The 26,707-nt window shown below is 42.2% G+C and overlaps 1 protein-coding gene across 3 annotated transcripts; it reads left to right on the top strand.

The window, feature by feature from the left end:
* The first annotated feature begins 2 nt into the window (after positions 1-2).
* btbd7 (BTB (POZ) domain containing 7) lies at positions 3-26,628 on the top strand. Of its 3 annotated transcripts, XM_031278811.2 has the most exons (12): positions 5-124; positions 277-356; positions 6,592-6,819; positions 10,000-11,133; positions 17,819-18,027; positions 18,595-18,670; positions 19,092-19,252; positions 21,367-21,510; positions 21,972-22,161; positions 22,295-22,473; positions 22,719-23,123; positions 23,269-26,628. In XM_031278811.2, exons 3-12 carry the CDS (start codon positions 6,738-6,740, stop codon positions 24,043-24,045), a joined length of 3,357 nt encoding a protein of 1,118 aa, XP_031134671.1. In that variant the 5' UTR covers positions 5-124; positions 277-356; positions 6,592-6,737; the 3' UTR covers positions 24,046-26,628. The 3 variants fall into 3 exon arrangements, with proteins under 3 accessions (XP_031134672.1, XP_031134670.1, XP_031134671.1); XM_031278812.2 differs by having other exon boundaries at positions 3-312; XM_031278810.2 differs by having other exon boundaries at positions 3-356.
* Positions 26,629-26,707: the final 79 nt, after the last annotated feature.

The raw sequence follows: 26,707 nt of genomic DNA, 5'->3' as shown, positions 1-26,707 counted from the left end.
TCTGGCTATTTTGAAATGGTTAGCGTTGGGATAGGCCATAACAACCACCCAGCAAGGCGTTGTGCTACTATGGGAAAATACTGAACCGAGAATAAAAACGGTTTTGGTGTAGTTTTTGGTCGAGGTAAATGCTAGAAATTCGCTTGGAAAGTCGATGCAAGTGGAAATTATCGCATATTAGAGATCAAATGTGGACGTTGACGTCGAGCCGTGCGTAATGAGCAGAGTTGGAAAAAGAAGGTGTTGAGCTGCATTTTTTTTCTCTCTCTCTGCCAGGGACAACTTGGGTCGGAGTACTGTCTAAACTACAAGGTGATACGAAGAAAAATAATGCCCCCAAAGCTCTCCACTTTCTGGTAAATATTTTTGAACGCTCGCCTTTCAACAGTTGCATTGCATCCTGCTTGAAGTATATTGCTGTTTCCGAGGGGTACCGTAAAGTCAAAGCGACAGAGCAGAGATAGCTTACCCTAGCCTCATAGGAAATGCTACTAATTACAGGGCTGTGATGAATATGACTCCCCTCGCTAGGCTGTCGCGAAATATTTGGACATTACTTCTCATTTTAATCAGCTGAGACAAACGACCCACTTGGTTTTTGCTCTTACAAGCACTTTTAACCAAGGCTTCCGCTGAGCAGCGATAGCCCACCAATAGCCCAAAGAGCAACAATAGCTCCGCGTAAACGTAAGGCTAACAAAGCCATTGCAAATGATTGATTTCTTTATACAGTGGTTATAGAGGGGAACACTTCTTCCGTTTTTGCGAGGCTAGATCGATAGAAAAGTTCGGGATGAATGTGCATTTTAACTTTGCTGATCAACCTAAGGTTACATGTTGCTGTTTATTGCCCCTGTGTCAGATAGTTGTTGATAGGTTGTGCTATGGCAACAATATGGCCTGTCATATTTTGCAATCTATAGCCTAATGTTACTTGTGGTTACTTGTGGTTTATTGGTATATCGAAGTCATACAATATTTTTTTCAGTAGTCAAATCATATCCAGTAACATTATATATTTAGTGATCAGCAATAGGTATCCCCTTTGTTCACAGTTTATTATTTGCCCAACCCACCCAAAGAATATTTTTAAGTGGTTTCTTTAACAGTGTATATGGTATTTGTTGGCACCACCGTTTTGTCCATATGCACACTGTGATAATCATGTGGTAATCTCACTGAAATTCTGGTTAGATTTAGCATTCTGTACACCCAGCCTTCCTCTGAAATACAACCTGTGTGTATATGTCTTTTCATTTGGAAAAGGTGTATTCACTGACTGCGCTCTTCAGCATTTTGGTTTGTCATTTCACCAGGTGAAGTATTTGTGTCAGTGCTCCAGGGCAGTATAATGACATGTAATTATTGGAGTTACATGCTCAGAAGTCCATGACTTGCATGAAAGGCTGTGAGCCTCCAAGTACTTGCCACAGAGTCACTGAATGAGCTGGATTTTGGCCTGAATGCTGTTTACTCTGGCCTGTTGGATGGAGAACTCAACAAGGAGCATTGACAACTCACTTAAAATTAGCACTTATTGTTTCCTGGACTGCCATTCATTCTCTGGCGGTTGACTGCCAGGCTGTGTTTGTATAGTCATTAGTGTTTGCACACTTAACATTTCTTTATTGAAAAGATGGCCATGTTTGGTTGTTTTGTAAACTGACCTAGAGCGTGTCATTCATCCGTTCTAAAAGAAAAGAACTTGTTGATGCTGATGAAACATTATGTGTGATACCCACGTTTTTGTTTGTGTATGGTGGCATCCAGAGCAAAAAAAATATGATCAGCTGACAACATAGTCCATGAAATGCTAAATATGCAGGCAGCACTACGGTTCATATTGTTGGTTGATGGTCTAATCCAGAGGCTGCCCACCATGAGTCATCATTGTGGAGACTTTTGTTTCCTCTATCTGTGTCTGTCATTTCTGTCTGTCAGGCTGTTTCTAGCCTGTTCTGATTCCTGTAGTTTCCTGTAGCTCTCCTGGCAGAGTCTGTAATCAGTCGAATTGCCTGATTAACTGTTATACTGATTGACCTGATTGGCAAAAACACAGCAGCCTGCTCAGCCACTGAGTTTTATCTCTCCAGCCATTATTTCAGACAAAATATGACATAATTATTATTTCAGAGGGTATAATTCATTCTGTTTTCTGACCTGCGGTCCATATTCCACTTGCACATCTTACTGTGAGATCTTTGCAAACACATCAGTACAATGGAGGTCACTCTGTCAAAAGTCTGGTTTCTTCTCACCGCTGCATTGCTTATTATGTCCCTTTTTTAGAGCACCTCTGATTGTATCAAATTCCAAAGAGTCGAACAGTCTGAAGCGATATTTTTGTTTAGCAAAGCACATAATGTCCAACTCTCCACACAGGTCATTTAACAGCTTTTTCTTTTTTAGCTTGTCAGTAAAATGTGTTTAGTTATATCCATCAAAAGTTATTATGAACTGAAATTATAACAAGGGATTAGTTTGCATAATTGGATTGTATTTTTATATTAATTGGACAAGGCCTGCATCTTTCTTTTTCGTTGTATGCGAGTCAAGAATAATGTATCTACCCTTCTTCTGGGATCAGTGTGACGGGGCTTCATGAGATAATAACATGCCAGCAATGGACTAATAAAAAAAAATCCCTGTTGAAGAAATTAAATGATGAGCTGTGTATTTGAGAGCTTTGACACATTTAGAGCACTTTGCAGCTACCATGTAATTTTAGACAGGAAAGTGTTCCTGGGGGATGTATTTCAGTTGCTGCCCTTTCATTTGGGCCCGACTGCGATACTGGCACAGTGATTGCTCCTCTTCAGAAGATTAGGGCCTGTGTCATTGAGCCTAACAAAGATTAATTTCAAAAGGTGGTGATTTTATCATTTAATTCATACGATTCACAGTGGGACCAATGGAGAACACAGCACCTAGGTGTTTTTGTGCCATTTGAGCAAAGCAATGTGAGTTTTTATAAACCGTTATGCATACAATTACCTAAAAGGCAAGAGATATAAATTTCTCAATCATCTGCTACACTGCCCAAGTAATTCTTCACATCACTTTTGATTGTTGAAGTCTTGTCATGCAAAAGCCTGCTTGGAAATAAATGGGCTCCTGAAATTTGGGGTTGCGGACTGGAAATGAGATCCACCTACCATTTCCTTTTTCTCTAGCCATGATGAGAAAATCCACATAAATGATTAATAAAGTGCCTTGACTCACATTTAAATAATACATCGGTCCTGTTCTCGTGCCAAGCAGTTTTGTATGGTAATGTTCTGTGGGAGGCTGTGGTTCTGTCTTTTAAACCATTGCAAGTGGCCGATTTGAATCAAATAAAATGATCCAAGTGAGTGTAGCAAGGTGAGCAGTTTGAAAGGGTGTGTATGTATGTCTGAGTGTGTATGTAGAGAGATAGGTGGGGGCAGGGAGTGTCTCCTGTCATCTCTTATTAGGGACATATAGTCCAGCTCGGCCGGCGTCTGCCCCCCCCCCCCCGTCTGTGGCACTGCCCTCCTCTGCTCCCAGCCTGAGCACAACAGAGCAGCACACTGTTTCAGTCTAAACTGCAGGAACGTGTCTTAATGTTCAACATCAGAGAGATTATGACAGATATGCGTCTATTGAACAGTGTGACTCAGGTCTCAAGAAAATAGCTGTCCTAAATAATGCTTTTAGAATTCTGCACTGCAGCTGAAGTTAAATTTGGTTCACTCATTTGAATGAGTTAATGCTGTGAGTCTGCCTATCTGGGAGTGAGTGTATTGTGCAATTGATGTGTTGGATGCTTTGTTTTATTCTGCCTCTGCTGTGCTAAATTTGAGGACCCCCCACCCCCTTTTGTAAACAAGACAGTATATATCTCAAGGGCTTCCTCCTCTCTCCTATATATTCAAATTCAATTTCTAATTTTGTCCAAATGAATTCCCTGTGAAGATGGAGCTTATTTAAAGCAGTCTAATGAAATAAAGATCAACCAACATTTTTATTGGGCTGCTGCAGTGTGACTATTTGTGTGGAGTAAGAGGCTTTGGTTTTCCATTGAACCCTTGGGAGGCTGTGGAGTGCTGCTCTACAGGGGCAGACACAATGATTTATTAGTATGGTAGGCAGGAAAAACTAGCAGGCTGAGATAAAACAGATCTCCCATCACACTCCAGTCCTCCATCTAGTCTTGCATAAAACGGGACACAACGAGATGAAATGCATACATACGACGTTTTTATATTGAGTTATTTAAAGTCAAGAGCAATGAGAATTACATTTCCAAGTCTCTTAAAAATGTTTATAAAAGGGCACATTTGGGTATATTTATGCAAAGTTACCCAAGATGTAAGTGCCATGGAAAATTGAGAAGTTGTTCTTATGGTTTTGGAAAATAATCAAAATACTTTTGATCTTCAATGTACATGCTGGTTGAAATTATCCTAGATATACTCAGTTTGTAATTAATAGCCTGATGAGTTAACCCTTGTGCTGTCTTTCTGTCAACCATGCACTTGTTGTCCTCCATCAAAATTGACCTGGTCTGTTTTGCCTTTTTAAAAGGCATAAAGTATAAATGATTACCCAATTTCTATTTTGCACCTTCTAGCCAACTTCATTCCAACTCATTACCAGTAGTTTTACACTTATTTCTGGAATGTATGGTCAATAAACCTCAATACTGTACATGAAATTATACCTCATTTTGGAGTAAAGTAAACCGAAATTATGAATTGTTTTCACTTTAGTGAAGATCAGATGAATATATGTTGATGGATTATCACTGACTGGTATATATGTCAATGTTTTAGTCAGGATACTGTTTTGAAACCACTTTATTATTTTGAATGGCAGCACATATTTCCGACAAAGAAACTTTGAAAACGTGTCAAATTTGACCTGAAGACAACACAAGGTTAAGAGTGTGCCTAATTAATGAGGTGCCCTGTTTTCTGTTAGATTGTAGCCAGTGACAGTACAAAGGAGAGAGCGGGAAAAGAAGTTACTGAGAGCGCCTTCACTGGTGCCATGGCTGGCCAGAATAGGCTGAGGTTAAATGGCTGTATGGAGCTATTTAGTAACTCGCTTCTGTCGCACAGCATTATCTGTCTTTTAAATTATGTTTAGGTGACCGAACCATAGAAATGAACAACCACCTAAATAATCAAATCTTTTGTCCTGTAGAATTAGTGTCATATTAGGCTTTCAAAAGGCATTTTTCAAAGAAGACGTTTTGACTTGTCATGGCAGGAAAAGTGCTAGTGTTACTACTAACATTAACGATGGCTCTGTTGTATTCAAGTGTCCCAGTAAGCCATGACGGGTGACAATTCTGAGCCAGCATGCTATATACCAGAACCCTGAAACTGAAGCAGCAAAATGGAATTCAGTCATCTTTTATTTTTAATGATTTACTCCTGTGCTTTTCCTACTGTAAACTGTCAAAATGTGGAAATGTGGAAAAAGGCATATTTTGTCTGCATGTTAATAGACAAAATAACCAGAAAGCAATGTCTGTTTTTGGCTTATCCAATTAATTGAATACCTAACGAATCAAAATCTTCTTTCCCATTGATGCAAAAATCATATAAAAAGCCAATATGCAACATTACCCACAATGGCTCAATACTACTAGAAGTATTAATGAGAAAGCTACCACTGTATAAATGGCATGGCAAAATCTCTGACTGTATAAATGGCATGGCAAAATCTCTGACTGTAGACACAGTTGTATCGTCTTATACTATATCTGTCATATTGACCTTCCTTATGTCAGATAATGCACTTAGATTGCATTCACTCATGAAATTTCCCGTCAACACTGCTGTGAAGCACTGAAGTTTCACTGAACAACCAAAAGTCATCACAGCTATGATGCTGTGCTCAGTCTGACTGTACTGACATGAACTGAATAGAGATCCAAAGTTTGAAAACTAGCTTAGAGATAGTTCAATAGTAATTAAATGAGAATGTAATACTGAGCTTCTTGGCTCGAATTGATATGACCTTGGTCAATGAATTGTCACTGAAATTGCTGTGTAGTTGTACTCTGCGTAGATATACACGGTACTGGAAAACACATCCAAATTATTCATTAGAATACAAATGTTGAAGCTACTGAAATGGACAAGATGGGCAAAGGCAGAGAGGGTTGTACCTTCCTCTGAAAATCACATACATCTGCATTAGATTTGTTGTTGACTGCCAATCAGAGTTTCCTGAGGGCTGTTGACCTCAGTCACCATTTAAGATTATAGGTAGAAGCCTGAACACAGTTGGAGACTGTCACTCTAAAAAAGCCTTCTCATCACAATTTTTAGCATTTCAGCCCTGTAAAATTGCCAAGGCAGCTATGATTCATGATTGCACTGAAATCAGTGTGGCTGAAACAGTGTGATAGATAGTAATAGATATCTCTCTGTTCAGCTTCCTTAACATTCACCCCCCTTGCCGTTCATTATCTTTTTGACAACGTCCAAACATTCCAAACTCATCATGTTGCAATTCTTGTGAGATGTTAGTCCACAACATTTAAAAGCAATTACTATTTGACTTAAACCTCTCTCTTACTGTTCTTCCTGTGCTCTATAATCTTCCTCCCTCCAGGTATGGCAGGCTCGGCCTGGGGCTCTGAGGATGCTTCAGAGGATCCGTGCCTGACCCACGACTAAGGATTGAGAGGAATACATTGTCTGAGCAGAATGACTCAGCAAGAGGGGGGACCCCCAAATAGGAAGTGAAGACAAGTGAGGATGGGTGCCAATGGATCCAGCTATCCACACTCATGCTCCCCACGCATAGGGGGAAATGCACAGGCACAGCAGACTTTTATAGGTAGGTATTTTATCTGTGGTTAATTTAGAGCGTTGTGATCGGTTGCACAGTTGACACAAAGTCTGCTCTGATAGATGATTTTCAGTCAGCAAATGCTAAAATGTCTGTTAGAGATGAACTGTTAGTGGAAAACATGATTGGCCACTCTCTTCTGAAGTGAAGTGTTAAAACTATAGTCCTGAACCCACTTTGGCACTGTGCACCCATGTTACAAACACACAACGGGGGGGTCTAGCATGGCCAAACTCGCACTTTAAATTACATTAACCTGCTTCCATTACAACTAATGGTGCAAGAGGTAAATGTATTTGTGCATGAGAGCTCTTGAACTGGGCCATTGATTCAGACACAAATGCACTAAAAAGCAATGTATCTACATTACCCTGCCATAAGGGTTTTATGATGTATTATAAGAGGCAGATATAGAAAGACACTTGTGTCAAACGTGGGTGGTTAACCAAAATCACATGAAGTATTCTGCTGTCAAAAAGTATCACTCTCAGCAAGGCTGCTGGCTATCAGACCGGATAGGAGCTAGGTGTCATGGTTTTTGTCCCTGTGGCCAGATATAGGCTGCTTGTTACACTGTTACTTTTTTCTACTGAATGACATGGCAGCTACAGTCTGAGAGACCTTTGCTTCTGTTCCAATTTCAGCAGTGTTGATGTCATTGTCAGAGAACATTGCTGCACTACAGCTAGCTTATTTGTCTGTTTGCATGCATGCATTAAAAAAGAGTCTGACATATAGGTTGTATAGTAGCTTTGTGTGTGTGTTACTTTTATGCACACAGGTGTATGAGGTCACTCTATATCAGACATGAAAATCACTCACCTTTCGGCGAAATTCGGGGCTGGTTCCCGATTTCTGGCATATGACTATTTTAGAAAAATAAATAAATTAAAAAGTCCAATCATCGAACTTCCACCTACCAATGAAACGAGTTCTAGCCAATCAGATGCAAAGTAGGGCGGGTCTTTGCCGAAATGTGAGAGTGCGGTGCCGGTGTGGTCTCCGTGGTAACGCGGCTAGGTGGAGACGGGAAGCTGTTTAGCACTTGGTGCCTCAAATTGAGGGAGCCGGGTGCTTGCTTCTGCAGCGCATGTTCAAGGAAGATACTGTACGGCAGCAGCGGTAAGAAAGTTATTGCTAGTCATTAGATGCTAGTCACAAAGCTTCGGTCCGTGCACTCTGTCATACGAGTAAGTTACCGGCAACGACAGCTACCGCTACGTGATACAAACGGAGGCAGAGGAACATGATTTGTCATTAACGATGGCCACTGTGTAAAAGCGATCTGAAGCCCAAACTGCCCTGACGCTGTCTGTTTGGAATTAGCATGGCAGGTATTTACGTCCCAGAGTTTAGACGTCTAGCTATATGAAAAGATAAACAATGCGACATTTTTAATAAATGTAAATAAAGCAGCTAATATCAACATGGACAAAATCATGAATGTACTAATTCTCTTTTTTTGATGATGACCTGGCCAAAGTAGTAAAGTTTAGTTTTCACAATGATTCATTGTAGGATTATGATATTATTGCAATATGTAAATGTGTACTCTTTATTTAACATATGGTTGGAAGAAGTAAAAATTGATCCAAAACTGTTTAGTTTTTAAAAATTATGACTTTTATTATTGTGTAATGTCAGAAGGACTTTAACTGTTTTGCCAGTCAAATTAACTTTAATGAGTGCATACTGAAATATTACACTGTTGGTTGGCAAGAAATGCATCTCAAAATGCATCAGATTGATGCTTTAAAATATGGAATATTTAAAATTTTCTTCCCCGGACCCCCCTAGAGGGGTAATATCCTTCTCACCTTTTTCACTCCTGACCCATTTTCATGCCTGCTATATTACTTATAATAAGTAGCATTTGTGATTGGTTGTAAGACATCAGTTATACTAGGGCTGGGCAATATATTGGTATTATATCAATATTGTGATATGAGACTAGATATCGTCTTAGATTTTGGATATCGTAATATCGTAATGTGGCATAAGTGTTGTCTTTTCCTGGTTTTAAAGTCTGCATTACAGTCATGTGATGTCATTTTCTGAACTTACCAGACTGTTCTAGCTGTTCTATTATTTGCCCTTAACCACTCAGTCATTATATCCACATTATTGATCATTATTTATCTAAAATCTAATTGTGAAAATATTTTGTGAAAGCACCAATTGTCAACTCTACAATATCGTCGCAATATCGACATTGAGGTATTTGGTCAAGAATATCGTGATATCCGATTTTCTCCTTATCGCCCAGTCCTAACTTATACTCCTAAATGATCAACCATTGGAGTCTTTCTGGTTAATGGTCCTTAAATCTTTCCCTGCAACCTTCAGTGCCAGAGGGTTTGCAGAACAGCTTTAGAGATTAATTTAAATAAATCTGTCCTCAAAAACATAATTTATTTCACTTTCTAAATGACATTGGCTCTGATTTTTTTTGTATAGTTCTTCTTAAAAGTGAAAGTATTGTTTAAGGAGACAAATTATCTCTGTAGCCCCTGAGACCTATGAGGTTCACTCTGAGCTCTGTAGTTGCTTGGTTGAGCTGGCCTGGGCCACAGATGATTCACAGTGTTAGAATGATTACTATTTGGGTCACACTGATGGATGGTTAGAGAAGGGCAGCAAGAGAGGATCTCCTTGGCAGAGCTTCCTCTGATGTACGAGTCCTGTCTCTCAAGCCAAAGATGAATGCTATTTAGTGTAATTGATTGGGTTCATTGAGAAGTACAAAGCAGGACAAAGTCTTCTATGAGCTAATTGGTTCTTAGTCTGTGATGAACCATAGTTTAGTCTGAAACAAAACAGAATAAAGGGATTCTGTCTGTTTTTTTTTCTGCTGTTGAACTGGAGCCAAATGCTTTGGTAGCTGGGTCAGGGTAGTGTGTGTTTGGCCTAATGGAGCTGGCCTCACCACAGGGGTGCTAGAGACAGATTGTGTTTCTAGCAGTCTGGCCTCGAGTAAACTGGTGTTGGGGTTATGAAATCAATGTCTCACCAGAACAATATTTTTGAGGAAATATCTAGGAAAAACTGTCATAGATTTTTAATATAGGAGAAGAGGTTTCTTACTTTATATCCAGTATATGATTTTAGTTTGTTTAAACACAAACTACAATTGTTATGAAGCTAACCTGCATTGTGTGCTCATTTCAGGGACCTCATCCTACTCTCAGCAGGGATATGGCTGGGAGTCTAAGCTATACAGCCTGGAGCACGGCCATGAGCGGCCCACAGACAGGAAGAAGAAGAGCCTTGGTCTGGCGACCCTCAAACGGAGGTTCATCAAAAGGAGGAAGTCCAGCCGCTCAGCAGATCATGCGCGGCAGATGCGGGAGCTTTTGTCAGGTTGGGACGTCCGTGACACAAATGCCCTGGTGGAGGAATATGAGGGCACAGCAGCGCTCAAGGAGCTAAGCTTTCAGGCCAGCCTGGCACGTGCTGAGGCACCCAGCTTGCAGCGGGATCTGGCAGCCCTCTACCAGCATAAGTACTGCACTGATGTGGACCTCATCTTCCAAGGTACTTGCTTCCCAGCTCACCGGGCCATCCTGGCTGCCCGCTGCCCCTTTTTCAAGACTCTGCTGTCGTCATCCCCTGGCTATGGAGCAGAGGTTCTCATGGACATTGAGACAGCTGGCATTGATGTGCCCATGTTCTCTGCCCTGCTTCACTACTTGTACACTGGGGAGTTTGGGGTGGGTGGGGCGGAGGATACCAGGCTGCAGAACGTGGATGTACTGGTACAACTCAGTGAGGAGTTTGGTACACCCAACTCCCTGGAGGCTGATATGAAGGGCCTGTTTGACTACATGTGTTACTATGACGCTCTGCTCAGCTTCTCCTCAGACTCTGAGATGATAGAGAGCTGTAATGAGCGAGGTGCTGGGGCTGCTGCACCAACAATGGGCTCCGGGGGCCCTGGGACCCCAGATGAGGACCTTAGGGCTCATAAAGCTATCCTCTCGGCACGTTCTCCTTTCTTTAGGAACCTTTTGCAAAGGCGCATCCGCACAGGAGAGGAAATGACAGAGCGCACATTACAGACACCCACCCGCATAGTGCTGGATGAGTCTATCATCCCACGGAAATATGTGCAAGTTATTCTCCACTGCATGTACACAGATGCGGTGGAGCTTGGGCTGGTGCTGCGGGGCAGTCCCTCAGCGGGCAGCCTCGGCGAGGTGCAAGCACTGGTGTCTGGGGGCCGTGGAGCCAGCACACGCACAGAGGAGGCCATGGAGCTGTACCACATCGCTCTGTTCTTGGAGTTCAGTATGCTGGCTCAAGGTAAGTCATAATCACAAACATTTACAACGCACATACACACAAATCAACAGTACGTGACAAGATAAAAAGAAAGGATTTGTTCTCTGTAGACAGGGTTTACAGGATTACAACCACGTTGTCCATACTTAGTGGTGCTTGTGAATATGGGCAATATTACCTTAAATCTTTATAAAGACATATTACCAGATTGACCTTTGATCATAAATGTGATGATATATTTGATGCATCAGTGCATAGTTCCTCTCTCATGTTGGCTCACTTGTGATATGTTTGTCCTGTTATATTACAACTTAAATATACTGGACTTTTGGTTGCACTTTTGTTTCAGTAATTGTAGCTTGTGCTTGTCATTTTATTAAATTTAGGAAAATAAGAAATTCATAATTCAGTCCTAATTCTCCAACTCTACTTGCTCCACACAATTTAGTTTGATTTAATTTCTTTCTGCTTTTTGGATGCTTTTATATAGGCCTTAGTGGTCCCCTAATACTGTATCTGAAGTCTCTTTCCCGAAATTCAGCCTTGGTGCAGAATTACAGCCACTAGAGCCAGTCCCACAATGAGCTTTATTTAGGATGTGCCATTGCTGTGTCTGTAGCTTTAAATGCTATTGAGGAGGAGAGAGGGGGGGGCAAGGTGGAGGGTGGGAGTGTGGCCTTGACCAACTGCCACTTTGCTTGTTTTCAAGCCATGATGTCTCTCTCTTTCTCATGGGTGGGCCAAATTCTCTGGGCGGGCAAAGCAGAGAAAGGGGAGGGAACCTTCCTCCTTATGACCTCATAAGGAGAAGATTCTAGATCAGCCCATCTGAGCTTTCATTTTCTCAAAGGCAGAGCAGGATACCCAGGGCTCGGTTTACACCTATCGCCATTTCAAGCCACTGGGGGACCATAGGCAGGCTAGGGGAACTCATATTAATGTTAAAAAACCTCATAAAGTGAAATTTTCATGCCATGGGACCTTTAACAATAATGTGTCCACTGACTAAATGAGTCTCAGTATTGCTGAGGTCTCAGCTTGAACAAATTGTTTTAAACTGATAATGTAGTTGAATAGCCTTAATCGTCAATTTCAAAGTTAATTTCTCAGTCTGGACTGTCATAGTGTCGGTCTCTGTGGATTAAATAATAGGAGTTGGAATCTTCTTTGTGAATTAATGTGTCGCAAGACTCAGGTCTACTTTAATATCTCCCTCCATGCGTTCATATGTGTCTCACACTCATTGTAATAATTTTCCACTGTTTCCTAAAAACTACATTATGCATATGTTGGCATATGTGCAATATGGCTGTGCAGACCAGGCTAGTGTTAAACAGCTTGGCTGACTGTGATGGGTGTTAGAGCTGCGGCTGCCAGTAACAGATTGATATAGTCTGAAGGGTTTGTCTGTGTCTCCAGGGGCAGACAGCTTACTGTCTGATACATGCAGCGCATCTGAGCCTCTATCGCCATTTCGTCGCTGGTCGTCTACTTCGTCACTGGTCTATCTGTCTTTTTTACTCCTGCCACTGTCTCAGAGTGACCCCAGTAACATGCCAAAGGTTAAAGCCATGGTTTGACATGAGCCAGTCTCTTTGTCACTCTCACTTCCTCCAGAGTGGCATGTCTGAGCGCGGTCTAGTTTCTAACACACGTAACAAAGCTCCTCTCCAATCGGAATAGCCTTTGCAATATGCAATACGCAATACTTGTAGCAGTCTATTTCAAATGCACACAAAATATACTGCATTTGGCCTGTCTGTCAGGACTGTGTGGATCCAGAGAGGTTGTATGACTCAACACTGTTATCATATCTTATAACCATCTTATCTTTCATAGAGACACGATGATGGGAAATAGTTAGTCAAATATTGAAATGGTGATATGAGATGCATTAAACACCAAGTTAACAATAATATTCAAAATGCACTCTATATACTCAAACACTTCATTGATGCTGTTTTACAGTAAAAGCCGTGAAGCTGTGAAGTAGCTGCAGACACACAACATACACAGCCTCTGTGTATGCTTTGCTAACACATGGATTTATAAAACTTGGTTTGAATCCACTACAAAAGTATAGGTTCATCAGTAAGCAGATATTGCGTCGTTTTGTGCAAATTCACCCTGCAATATTGATACAAATTTGATACATTACGTAATCCTAATATGTTTGGATGTGTGACTATTTAAGCCGAAAAACGGTTTCCAAGAGGAAACTATATGAACAACATAAGGCAAGGCAAGGCAGCTTTATTTGTATAGCACATTTCAGCAACAGGGCAATTCAAAGTGCTTTACATAAAAACAATTACAAAATTCAAAACAGATAAAACACGAAAATAAAAGTTACAGTGCAGTATAAGAAGTTAAACATTAAAGAGCAGTTAAAAACAGCAATAAAAGCAGATAAAATATTAGCTTTTAGGCTGCTAGTACGGGACAATGTAAGCCGTTGCACTATACACGTAATCCACCCGCAATCCTTGCCGTTCCCAGAACGGGCCGGTCCCACCGGTCTTACTTTTTAATTCTCTTCATATGCTTATATAGATTGTCATACAGTTTCAACAATGCAACTTCAGTATAAGAAATGAACAATTATTTAAAGAAAGGCAACATCAAAAAGAAAGATCTTCAGCCTTGATTTAAAAGAACTGAGAGTTGCGGCGGACCTGCAGTTTTCTGGGAGTTTGTTCCAGATATGTGGAGCATAAAAACTGAACGCTGCTTCCCCCTGTTTAGTTCTGACTCTGGGGACATAAAGCAGACCTGTCCCAGAGGACCTGAGAGGGCCCTAAACCATTTAGGGATTTATAAACCAGCAAAAGTATTTTGAAATCAATTCTTTGAGGCACTGGAAGCCAGTGTAAAGACTTCAGAACTGGAGTGATGTGATCCACTTTCTTGGTCTTAGTGAGGACTCGAGCAGCAGCAGCGTTCTGAATCAGCTGCAGCTGTCTGATTGATTTTTTTTTTTTAGGGAACCCTGTAAAGACACCGTTACAATAGTCCAGTCTACTGAAGATAAAAGCATGGACAAGTTTTTTTTTTTAAGTGTCTTAATGTGTCTGGGACACAGTGCACTCTACAACATGCTTGTATAAAACCTTTCAAAAGCACAGGATTAATTGTGGGCAGCTGATTCTTGGCCCCTCAGTCAATACAGTCAATTCAGCAATCACCTTTTAAGACATACAGTGATCTCAATAGCACTGTACACTAACACCATACACACAGCTGGTTAGACACCACCTCCCACCCTCGAGCTTTAGTGTCGCTCTCAGGGTCACTCTGGCAGCTTAAGCCGATGAGCAGCCAAATGGTGTCATCCCCACACACCATCACCTCCTCTTCCTTCCCATCCCCCCTCTCAACAAACCCCTACTCGAGGGTATTTTTATCCCCTCTCCTCCCTCTCCCACAGTGCTGCACCGCTCTAATCAGTTCCCATGAAACCTCAGTGTGGAATGTGGTGAGATGGTTGAGGTTGACCTGGTGTTATTTTATTCAAGTCCCCTCTCTATCTATTTTGCAATGTCCTGTTATTACCCTTTTGGAGATCTCTATTTCATGCCTCTAACATTTAATTAAAAAAAATAAAATCATACAAACTCCAGGTGTCATATCCTCATGGCATCTGTGAGTTGATTATGAAATGAGAAATTTGTCTGTGTCCATCCCACCGCTTGAGACTTGAGTAGCTGCCATGTCTCTTCATGAGGCAGCAGAGAGGCTTATGTCAGGGATTTCATTTGGAGCGAGCTCTCTCATCTGTCACACAGTCTTCCCCCTCGTGTGCTCCTCGACTGCTACCCTCCGGCTGTGTGAAGTTTTGGCCCATGGAGGTTTTTGTGGAGCAGTTGAGCTCTGTCATTCATCCTTATTAATTCTCAAGATGTGTATCCCTTTATGACTCCATCTCACTCAAATAGAAACCAATATTAAAAGCCTTATTAATTTTTCAAGTGCACCACAGAGATGATAGCCAGTTGGTGTGGTTTAAGCTTGTGCACTGTGGTACTTCCTCTCTCTCTCCTCGCTCACTGACTGACCAGTGCTTTTAGTGAACTATCTTGTGTTTGGAGTGTGTTGACTGAAGTCCCAGTCCTTGAGTGATTATCAGACATGATTTACATCCGCAGGCTTGTTTACAGGCCATTGAGTGCTGTTGATGATTTAAGTGGCTTTGGAGACCATGCGCTCCATAAACAAGGAGCTCCAAATAATAACAGCAAGACAAAATGCATACGTCCTCCAAGCTTGTGTAGTGTAGAGCTGGCTGTTGCTGCTCCTGCTGTTGTGTTGATATTCTTGTCAGTCGGCTAAGCTCCAGTGAATGTGGTGTACCACCCGTGGAGAGAAGGGGAGGCGGGTAAGTATTAGATATAATGCTGATTCTAATCTCCAGCTCATAATAAAAGTGCTGCGTATTAAAAGACTGGCTGTCGCTGTGAATTCTAATGGGCTAACACAGAGCAGTGCTGTTTGCTTTCCTGGGCCACTGGTCCCAAGTGGGGAATTGTCTGCCTTTGTGTGTGCGTCTGCTTTTTGGAGAGGGCAAAGATGCAAAGGTGAAAGACTGACGTGAGCAAAAGCACTTTCTAGAAGACAGACAGCAGCACAGGGACGAGTGGTAGAGACGGAGGCACAGATGTTCATTCCCTCTTCCAGTCTGTTTATAGTAGATAAAAAAGCCAAAGTACCTGGGTTCACATTTCAACTTCACCTGTCTTCTCAACGATGCAGGATTCCCACCCTTCATTTTGAAACACTGTGGGTGTCTGCTTTGCATTTAGCTAACTTGCAATTACGACTAACGACGCCCAAAAGGTGAAGTGCATCATAGGTTTGTGTGTCCATGCATGTACGTGTATGTGCATGTACATTATTGCTTACATGTGTGTATGTGTTCATCTTAAAAATGTGTGAGTTGTGCTTGGACAGATATGAAGCCTCAGATTCAAAAGCAAAAGCTTTGCTGGGGCCATCACTCTAACGTCTGGTGTCTAGTTTCCCAGAGTGTATGTTCAAAGTGATGGTTTGGGGGCAGAAAGGCAGCTTAGATCTTCTACTCTAAGATAAGCGTTTCCCAGAGGAGCGTTGCTTGCTACTGGCCCAACTATGAGCTGATAGACAGGATGGCCTGAAATGAGAAAGTTGGCAAGCTTGTGTTTCAGTTTAGAGCAGCTCTAACTGGACGTCAGTCAGTCCGGCTTTATTCTCCATGGATGTCCGTTTCGTATTAAACGTTATTGATCAGAGAGAGGCTGAGAATAAGAGCCACTGAAGTTTTGGCCTGTTGGGGTTTGGCATAAATAGCTTGACCTAGCCAATCATATGTTAATCTGAGTGTATTTTAGGGGATTTCATTCTGCCTAAATCGATGCCTAAATGGATCCCTCTTAGAATATGTGTGAGTTTAAGTGCCAGCGTAGGCAGAATTTTCAAAACTTAGCTCTTTTTTTTTTTTTAAATAGCTAGAGCATCAGGTACATTATTCCCTAAGCCTTCTGTGGCTTTTTAATGCATTTTTGATTTATGCACACTTTATACACAATTGCAAAGTGTGTGTGCGCGCCCGTGCACCGGCAGCACATTTCCTCAGGTTGCTGCGTTTACTTATCACGGCTAAGAGAAGGCAGCTTGAGACTGAAACACATCAAGGTATCAAAGGCATTTATGTGGGTTGGTGTATTACAGAGTTAAACCACTGCCTGCTGTTCTGGTATGTGCTCTGATTTGGGAAACGCAGCAAGGAGGATGTGGGGGCTAGTAGAGGGAGACTCCCTGGGTCACTGAGTACGAGTCAAAACTACTGTTGCAGTGGCTGCAGAAATAGCATTTATATTCTAATAATCTTTTAGTTAAATCATTCTCTATTGTATTTCTTTTTCTTTTTCTTTAGCTTTTGTTAAGTATTATATTGCTTAGGACTGGATCCAAGTATTCGACTTTCCGATATTCGTTCATTGGGTAGGTATTCAATTTTGGGATTGGAATATTCATTTTTTTATTTCCCTTTTAATACTGTAATAAAGTTGATACAGATTCAACTTTTGGAGAAACGCAACCCGACGTCACACTGTAGTGGCTAGTCATGTAACCGACAATTAGACTTGTCAGTCCTTTTTGAGGTGGTGTGAGAATTCCGTACAGTAAACAGGAAACATCCACTCTATTGCTGCCACAAGGAAGGTTTAAAACCCTGAGGGTAAAAAACGAAACACAAGCACTGAACTGCCCAGGAGTTTGTGTAACAGCTGACTGTTTTCTGCAACAACAAAGCACAGTCGCTCTGTCTCTTTTCTTTCGCTCTTTCTCCGTGAAATGATGCTGCCTTCAAGTGCAGTCGGAAATGTTTAGATTTATAAACTCTTTATAAACAATCTGACGGAAAACAATAATTGTGAAATATAAATTCTACTTGTGCTACATTGGGGGGTTAAATAACACAACAGGACGTCACACCATTTAAGTGACACTCCCATTGCAGAGTCCCCCCCCACCGAAGTTGAATATTTGCTGTTGATTAGTACCGAACCTTAGAAGCACAAAAAATGGTATTCGGGATAGCTCTGGTATTGCTGTATTAAATATCTGTACTGAATCTATTACTGTACTTGGAATATGATACATTTGTGCCCATAAAGATGAATTGAATATCAAAGTTTAAATTGCTTAACTATCTCTTTGGCTCTCCCAGGCTGTGAGGACATTGTTGTGGAAAGCCTGTCTCTGGACTCACTCGTTCCCATCCTGAAGTGGAGCTCCCAGCCGTATGGCTCCAAGTGGGTCCATAGACAGGCCATGCACTTCCTCTGCGAGGAATTCAGTCAAGTTGTCACCTCAGATGTTCTCTACGAGCTTAGCAAGGAGCACCTTCTCTGCGCAATTCAGTCTGACTACTTACAGGTAAGGAAACCGAACATAACCTATCAATCTGTTATTTGATTCCATAGTTGTCACCCTCTATGACATCTCACAGTTTGGAAGATGCATTTTCTAGCGTGAAGTTTCAGTAATGGGTGTTCACAATGACTTGGTGAAAATACAGTAAAAGCATACACAGAGATGCATTAACACAATACCTGTCACTCACACACTATACACACACACACACACTGACGACACTATGACGACTTTAGTAACACCATTCCCTTGAGGGAAATGAAATGCCTTAAAAACAAGAACCTAATCAAAACTGGGCTGTCATCTGCACTGCCAAGCTACACGGGCATTAGACCAGATGGTTGAGGTGAAGTGTTGAAATCCAACTACACAAGCAAGCCAATGAGGCATGTGCTTTGCTGGGACACTGCCTGAACATATTGCATTTTGAACTTATTCTCATTTAACAGCTTCCCAGTTTTGTTCTCAAAAATATATAACCTTGTCCTAATAATACTTTTATGTCTTTATTTCTCCCTGCCCTATATCTCTGTGTCTCTCTATTTCTCTGTACCTTGGTCTCGTTTACAGGCGAGTGAACAGGACATTCTCAAGTATGTTGTGAAGTGGGGCGAGCAGCAGCTTATTAAGAGGATGGCAGACAGGGGTAAGATAATACACTCTATAATTACCCTCTGAGCAGCCCCCCTAATGGCTCTGAGGAAATTACCCACTTACAGAGCCTCCAAAATACATTTAAAAGCATTACAAAAAGGAACCAAACTTTACCCTAAAAAAAGGAAATGGCCTCATAGTGATTGGTCATGTCATTGTGTGCGCTGACTTAGTAAGCAATTGTCTTATGTAGGATTTATGGTCAGGGTTATTAGTGATCATATTGTATGGACTAGCAACCTGCTTTAGGAAATTGAACCACACAGCAGGCAATGCAATATTTATCCATAATTTGTCACATGAACTTGCCTGAACAATGTGAAAAATAGCCAGCAGGTTGACTTAAAAGCGGTCACGGTTATATGCATTATATTAAAAGCTGCTAATGGCTGTTCCTGTCCTCATTTACCCAGAGCCCAACCTGTTGAGCGGCACAGCACACAGTGTAAACAAGAGGGGAGTAAAAAGGAGAGACCTGGATGTGGAGGAGCTAAAAGAGATCCTGTCTCCCCTCCTGCCCTTCATCCGAACTGAGCACATCTTACCTCCCAACAGTGACGTCCTTGCTGACGCTGTCAGTAGGCCTACTCCTTGTCTGCCTTTTCTCAGCTGCTGTGTGTTTATGGGTTTGCACCTGAGTGGGGCTGGACGATATGACCTAAAGTCAATGTCACGATTGATTTTGCCCCTATTACGATTAATGAACGATACTTTTCTTTTTTTTTGATTCACTGACAAGGTTTCTTTTTTTCTAATTAAAGAGGGCATATATTTGTGATTTTAAAGTAGATAGATAGATACATACATACATACATACATACATACATACTTACTTACTTACTTACTTACTTACATACATACATACATACATACTTACTTACTTACTTACTTACTTACTTACTTACTTACTTACTTACTTACTTACTTACTTACTTACTTACTTACTTACTTGATTGATTGATTGATTGATTGATTGATTGATTGATTGATTGATTGATCGATCCCCAAGGGGAAATTCAAGGTCCCAGTAGCTTACAGATATCACACACAACATACACATACATCATGAACAGAGGCCTGTACTATGAAGCAAGATTTGGCGTTAACGAGGTAACTTCAGTTTCAACCCAGGGTTTTCTGTATCACGACGGTGGATCACTTGTTACCGGGTTCAATCGCCGTGGTAACTTATGCTGAACACATAACCTGCTCGGGAGCAGGTTATGTTGGAGATTAGAGATAAACCGATGTAAAAGCACTGCCAACTGACCATTCAGTACCCGATTGATAATGGCGTCACCGTTCTTAGAAGATCCGGTGGAGCTCTGTGTGCGGAGAGAGGTTCGCTCATAAAAGTTAAAACATTTAGAGACCGACAGTCCCGTTAACATTCCCTGATGGGTATCTTTATGAAATATATAGATTTTCAGCGCAGAGAATTACGTATAGGCTATTTGTCGGCTTCTTGAGCCGTGTGTTGCCAATGCCACACATCGGTTTGAATGAATTTGCTCTCACGATCGCTTACTCACTGCCAGGGTTGCAACTGAAATAATAGGCTAAAGCAACGACAGTTTATGGAAAGTACAAGTGTAATTATGGTCAGATCTTGTGCCTGACTGATGGGGAAGTGATATTGATAAGCGTTGTGATTTACACATTTACAGCGTTGGCTATTTTTTTTGCCAGCTTTCCTTCCTGTTTTAGGAAGCAGCGACTGTATTGCTTTTTGCCTGTAAAACCGTGTCAGTGTTCTTCATGTTTATGTAGAATTATAATTTGCTCTTCTTATGTAAAATATGCGTCTCTGGTAGATGTTTGCGATTGGTCATGCTGTGCAAACACCGCCTCTTTTATGTGAACGCGCGCGTTGCTGGATTGGGAAACCCTGGGCTGATTGAACTAGTTGTTAACCACCGTCGTGACACAGCTTATACAGGACCGCGGTTGTTAGATTAGGTGAAGCCGGGTAACAAATAAATCCAGGGCATGTTGATCTTGATTCATAGTACAGGCCTCAGGATGATCAAATAACAAAAAAGAAATAAATCCACATGAATAATCTGGACAATAAAAGGAAAAGGAAGGAAGGAAGTGAAGGAAACCATAAAAGAATATTTATTGAATATTTCCAACAATTGAAATCAAAGCAGACATTGCTTAAAATAAAAACATATTGCAAATAAAGTTACATATTAGTTTTTAAAATGCAAGTTTTTGTAAAAAAGTAGAAAATAACTTGCATTTTCTGCAAATAAAATAAATTATTTTAAATAATGTCATGTCAAAAGTTTAGAGTTCTTAAACTTTAGAGTCGTCTTTAATGAAGCCAAAATGTGTCCAAATGGCGGACACTGCGTTTTTCTTTTGTACAAGCTTCTCCTGTTGCTCAGTAGACTCGGTGTTTGAGTTCTCCATCATGCTTCCATGCTGCAGACTAGACAGGGTGGAGTCACGTGACTACACACGTGGTAGTATGTTTTGTTTTTACAGGTACATAAAACGCACAGTGGGGAAAGTATTAACAGGATTTAAAAAACGAAATAACCGACATGGGAAAATTACGTCGGTTAGAGGTTCTGAATTTCAGTTTTGATTACTTTTCAATTAATCGTCCAGCCCTACAACTTAGTCATTGTGACTTTCATAAACTGAGCATTGATCCACATTCTTCACCCCTGTACACAGCTTAAACGGGGTTTGATAAGTACCCCACCTTCAGACATGCTGCCCACAGCTGAGGGGGGAAAAGCCAATGCCTGGTTACGGCAGAAGAGCGCTGGAATCTATGTGCGTCCCCGCCTCTTCTCTCCTTATGTGGAGGAGGCTAAGGTAAGGCTCATTCACTTCTGATTAATGGGGCCTCCATTTGTGTCCCCTTATAGGGATCATCAAAGAGTGTAGAGGTTCGGTGAAGAGGACAGCCTAACCATTAAGTGCCTTGGGAAAATTTGTGGACCTGTTCATAGCTCAAATGCGCTAAAGTCATTAATGCCCAGTTGTTGCGATGCATACTCACCATATTTAATAACTGCCTGCATCATTTTGACTGAAATTCATTTATGTCCATTTGCACACTTTTCCTCATAACTTATAGGGCTTCCCAGGGCCATGAATATTTATGAACATTCCCCTAGACCAGAGAGAGTCATTATTAGAGGAAGTGTCAATCAAGTGAAACTAATTTGCAAAACCTCTGTGTCCTTGAGTTAAGAGAGGTGTAATCCACAGAGGGGTTTTATTTCTTTGACGTTCTGGTCTAACTTGCCCTCTCTCATCTACCTGCCCCGTAGTCTGTGCTTGATGAAATGATGGTGGAGCAGACAGACCTGGTGCGTTTGCGATTAGTGCGCATGTCTAACGTCCCAGACACACTCTACATGGTCAACAACGCTGTGCCTCAGTGCTGTCACATGATCAACCACCAGCAAATGGCAAGCAATGCAACCACAGCTCCATCGGTTGTGGCTAATGAAATTCCAGGTAAGAAAATTGTTGAGTAGTGACCAGATGATAACAGAAACTGGCGCTCATGTCACCAAACTTGAACATGAAGCTAGTATCAAAAAGTGAAACATCCATCAGTGTATGTGTTTGTATTGTGTGCATCTTTCAGTGCCTCAGCTGTCTGTGGTAAAGGAGATGATCCGGCGGCTGCAGGAACTGAGACACACAGAGCAGGTCCAGAGAGCTTATGCCCTCAACTGTGGTGAAGGAGCCACCGTCAGCTATGAGCTGCAGCTCCGGGTGCTGAGGGAGTTCGGTCTGGCAGACGGAGCCACTGAGCTACTGCAGGTTAGTAGAAAGCAGAGTTTGTCCCCAAGGGTTAGAGGGGGATGAGATGGCTAAGGCTGGGATACTAACGGTGATGCTAAGGCTGAGGACACAGAAAGATCTCAGTAATGCAGCAGACACAGACCTTAAACAACACCAGGCAGATAAATCGTAAGGAAAATCTTAAAGTAGGGTTTGCTTTGTCAGCACCACAATGGATATAGATTTCTATAGCTCCTATTTTGTTTGTTTTTTTGTATTTTCAGAACCCATATAAGTTCTTCCCTGATGAACGGTTTGGAGATGAGAGTCCAATTCTGGCTCTGCGCCAGGTGGGTCGGTGTCGGGTAAACAGCAGCCCAGCCATGGATAGCATGTTCACAGAGCTGGAAGGCGTAGTGGGCTTCCACCCTCCCCTACCTCCTCCACCTCCCCCATACCACCCCCCTGCCACACCCAGCCATGCTCAGCTCAAGGGTGCCTGGCGTCCTCGTGTGCCCATGCCAACCCCTACCCGTTCCTTCTCCTATCCCTGCAACCGCACCCTGATCCAGCGCCATGCAGCCGCTAAGCATGGCAGCTCAGACTACTCCTCTGTGCCCAGGCCTCAGCCCCCAGACTGCACCAACCCGCAGGCTATGGGCCGAGCTTTTCTTTCAGACCAGCAAGCGGTGAGTGTGTGTGTGTCATCTCCTAGAGTCCTTGTGCTACGATTTTGTTTATTCAAATGTGGCTTAAGGATTTGTGCTTGGGATCATGAATGAGTTGCTCAATTGTCAGGTAACATCACACATTTTTATCTGTTTTCCAATGCAGATGAGCATGGAGCCTGTTATGAGGGAGTTCATGCCTGACATTGCACTGGGAGTCTCGGTCATGTCCCTGAGGGAGCAGCACATGGCAGAGATGGACAGGGAAGGCCCTCACAGCCCAATGGGCCCCTCAGGCCACCATCTGCCCCATGGACCCTGCCCTTCTGCCCGCCACAGCCATGGTCACGGTCCTGGACATGGCCACTCCTGCAAGAGACATGCTCCTGAACCAAAGCTGGAGGCTCAAGCCGAGTTCCCTGACCTGTATGACTTCTCCTGCCGACCTGCAACCCCAACCTCCACTCACCCTCTGCCCTCCTTTGCAGGACCAGACCTCTACAGCCACAGCTGCACCCCCTCCAGCTCTTATCCTCCCCCCTACATTTCTGACTCTCAGTCCCAGGGCCGCCCACAGGGACGGACTGCCCCAGACCCGCTACGCCTGGATGTCCTCAGTATGACCTCTCAGAGGCATGATGGAGTCCTTGCCAGCCCCTCTGGGGTGCAGCCTAGGATGGGACACATCCCAAGGGGGCGATCAAATGAGACAGACCTGACTCATGGCTTGGGCCATTTACGGTCTCCCAGTGGGAACATGGACAGCTATGAGGAGAGGCACACAGGAACTAGAGATGCCCCGGAGGAGATGGTTCTAGCTGGAGAATCATTGGGCCCGGGTTCCCTCCAGCAGCCTCACAGGAACAGTGTCAGCGAGGAGATCGCCAGAGACCGCAGGTCACCCAGCAAGCCTGACTACCCTTATAAGAAATCTGCACTTTAACCCCACTTGAGGACCAGGGGTTGAGTTAAGAAAAGGGAAATTGTGATAAGTGGCTGTCCATCACAATGGATGGCAAAGCACTAAATGTGTGCCTGCGTGTGTTTGTGTGTTTGTGTGTGTGTGTGTATGCGTGCGTGTGTGCCTGCGTGCGCGAGAAGCAGGGGAAAGAGTGGTCGATGGTTGCTATTTATAGGATCTGTCCTTTTGTCCTACCTCTATCACACTGTGCTATCCATCACACAGTCAGAGTATGGAATGAGTAAGAGCTATAGGTTAATTGTCAATGCTTGTAATCGATCTCTGCAAGCCTACCTAGTCCTGCTGGTTTAGAGGATGACTCAGGCTTTACTAGAATGGATTTGTCTTGAGTTTGATTGTAAAGAAAGAGGTTAGCTCTATGCTGTGTGAGTCCTGCACGAGGAGGCCACAACACTAGATGTAGCTCAGTTATAAACCAATGGTTTAACAAAAACTATTTTCAAAGGCCCTGTTGTCTCGATTATTTTCAGCATAGAATGGGGTAGATGGCACGATCGGAATCTCAATTTACACAAGCCAGCAATGGTACACAGTCTGGGGTAGAGAGTATTGTGATAAAATCATATGTAAATGCGGCTGGCTGTATTATTTTTCCTCACATTACTTGTATTTCCATTTCCTCCTGTAGCATGCCTATAGCAACCCACTTGACTAGTTGTCCCCTCCTGGCTCTGGTGCTGCAGTGCTGATGAGTAATGGGCTAAGGCTTGGTCACACAAAGCAGGAATTGGATCCGACAGGAAGTAGGTCATCAGAGCTCGTCATTGTCCTGTAAACCAGTCTGATAATTGTGTTAGGCTTTACCTATCACAGCCAGTGTCTAGCTTGGAGGCAGGAGCCTGGTGTTTTCAGAGAGGGTGGAGGGGGGCAGGAGGATCACAAGCAGGCATTACTGAGATACAGTGGATAATATAGGGGTGCCATGGCAACTGACATGCAGTGATGAAATGGAATCCTGGAGGTTTGTTGGTTTTTGTGTGTGTGTGTGTGTGTGTGTGTGTGTGTGGATAACTTTCATACACGCAGATGTTTAGACAATCTCAGTACTGTATACTCCCATCTTTAGGCAGGTCTGTTTGTACATATCAGAGTCAGATGATTTAACCAGTCTTTGGCACAGAGTCCAGTGGTCAGTGTGCTAGAGCCGCTTGTTCTGTTTAATCCAATAGCATCAAGTAATCAAATCTAAAGCCTTAACCAGTGCTTGGAATATTCAGTTTTACCTACCTTTATTCAGTTAAGTATGATGTCATTATATCGCAACCCCTGTTAATTGCTTATTTGACTGTTCACTACAGACACATTAAATACCCCTTTACACAAATGTTAAAACCATGTTTATACATCAGGCCTCCATCATGCCACCTCATGGGAAATTGTGGACCTGCACAGTTAGTGTTGATACTGTTAAATATACTGTTTAAGAGCCGCAGCAGCCGTAGCTCCAGCACCATGCAAGTACACACATAAAAGCCTGTTACAGCCAACAGCTGGCATACAACCTCACACGAGAGTATCTTTGCACTGTAGGAGCCACCTGTTAGCTAACCTGTCCCTTCTATTAGCTGAAGGGAAAACAAACAAATGAATTTCAAACAAAAGGAATCTTGTATTGAAGAAAAGTTGGCGATTGCTGGCTCATATCTCCAATGGAAATTGTATATAATGAGTTGAGCGTCACGTGTTCTGACAAATTTCTTAATGGTTTCTATCACATTTTAGTGGTTGTTGAAGGTTTGAGTTTTTACTGTAGTGGACAACACTGTGTACTTGTCTTTGTCATGAAATCTCACTAAGAATGTGTGGTATAAAACAAAGACTGTGTCTCAGAATCTATTTTCTTCTTAAATGTTATGCATTAGGGCAGTCTGTTCAGTGTTGTAGGTGGTGTGGATTACCATGTTTGTAGAGATGTTTTTGTTTTTTTTCCCCCCCATTTTCCTTTTACTTTTAAAGTAACAGGAATATGTAGAGGATCTGAAGATATTAGCTCTCTGCTTAGCAGTGATGAAGTTGCCAAGCAGAAAAATCATTTTTCCATTTAGGTTGCTTCATGAGGAAAAAATGCTAAACTCCAGATTCCTCCCCATGTTCATGTTGGATAGTTGTTTTATTTTCCAGGACAATGTTCCATTGAATAAAAGTCCTTGTTTTGCTTTTTGCTGTAGAGAAGTCAGTGCCTTCCCCTGCCTGCGGCTGGGCTTTTATTGGAAAAGTGACTTTGATGTCTATGCAAGCTGTTTTCTACCAGCTTACCAGCCTGCATCAAATAGTCCTTTGAAATTACATGTAGCTCATTTTGTGTACATAGTATTATTTAGCACCTTTTTGAAATTGAACCATCTGAAATGTGTGATTGCTTGTGTTGAGTTATAACAGGTACTTTGTACTTGTATGGCATCATAGAAAACATGTTTCTAGATTGATATTAAGTTACATTTAGTTTCACTGAATCTATTTTTCTATTGTCACCTCAAAAGGTGCATAAATAAGTGGTCAACTTGGGCATCCTCAAAATAAATTGGTTTGATAATATGGAATTCATTTGTTCTCAGTTGGGTCATTTTGTGCACTAGAAACGTGTAATAACTTTATTTAGAACATTAATCCACATAAAACAGTG

Source organism: Sander lucioperca, chromosome 18, assembly GCF_008315115.2.
Source record: "Sander lucioperca isolate FBNREF2018 chromosome 18, SLUC_FBN_1.2, whole genome shotgun sequence".
Taxonomy (NCBI): domain Eukaryota; kingdom Metazoa; phylum Chordata; class Actinopteri; order Perciformes; family Percidae; genus Sander; species Sander lucioperca.
The sequence above is the reverse complement of the archived record's forward strand: the minus strand, read 5'-3'. Positions and strand labels throughout refer to the sequence as shown.

Coding starts and splice junctions, on each gene's coding strand:
- btbd7 (XM_031278812.2), top strand. CDS start 6,738: ATGGGTGCCAATGGATCCAGCTATCCACACTCATGCTCCCCACGCATA. Junction 22,162..22,294: donor TGTGGCTAATGAAATTCCAG/GTAAGAAAATTG, acceptor TGCATCTTTCAG/TGCCTCAGCTGTCTGTGGTA. Junction 23,124..23,268: donor TTCTTTCAGACCAGCAAGCG/GTGAGTGTGTGT, acceptor TTTCCAATGCAG/ATGAGCATGGAGCCTGTTAT.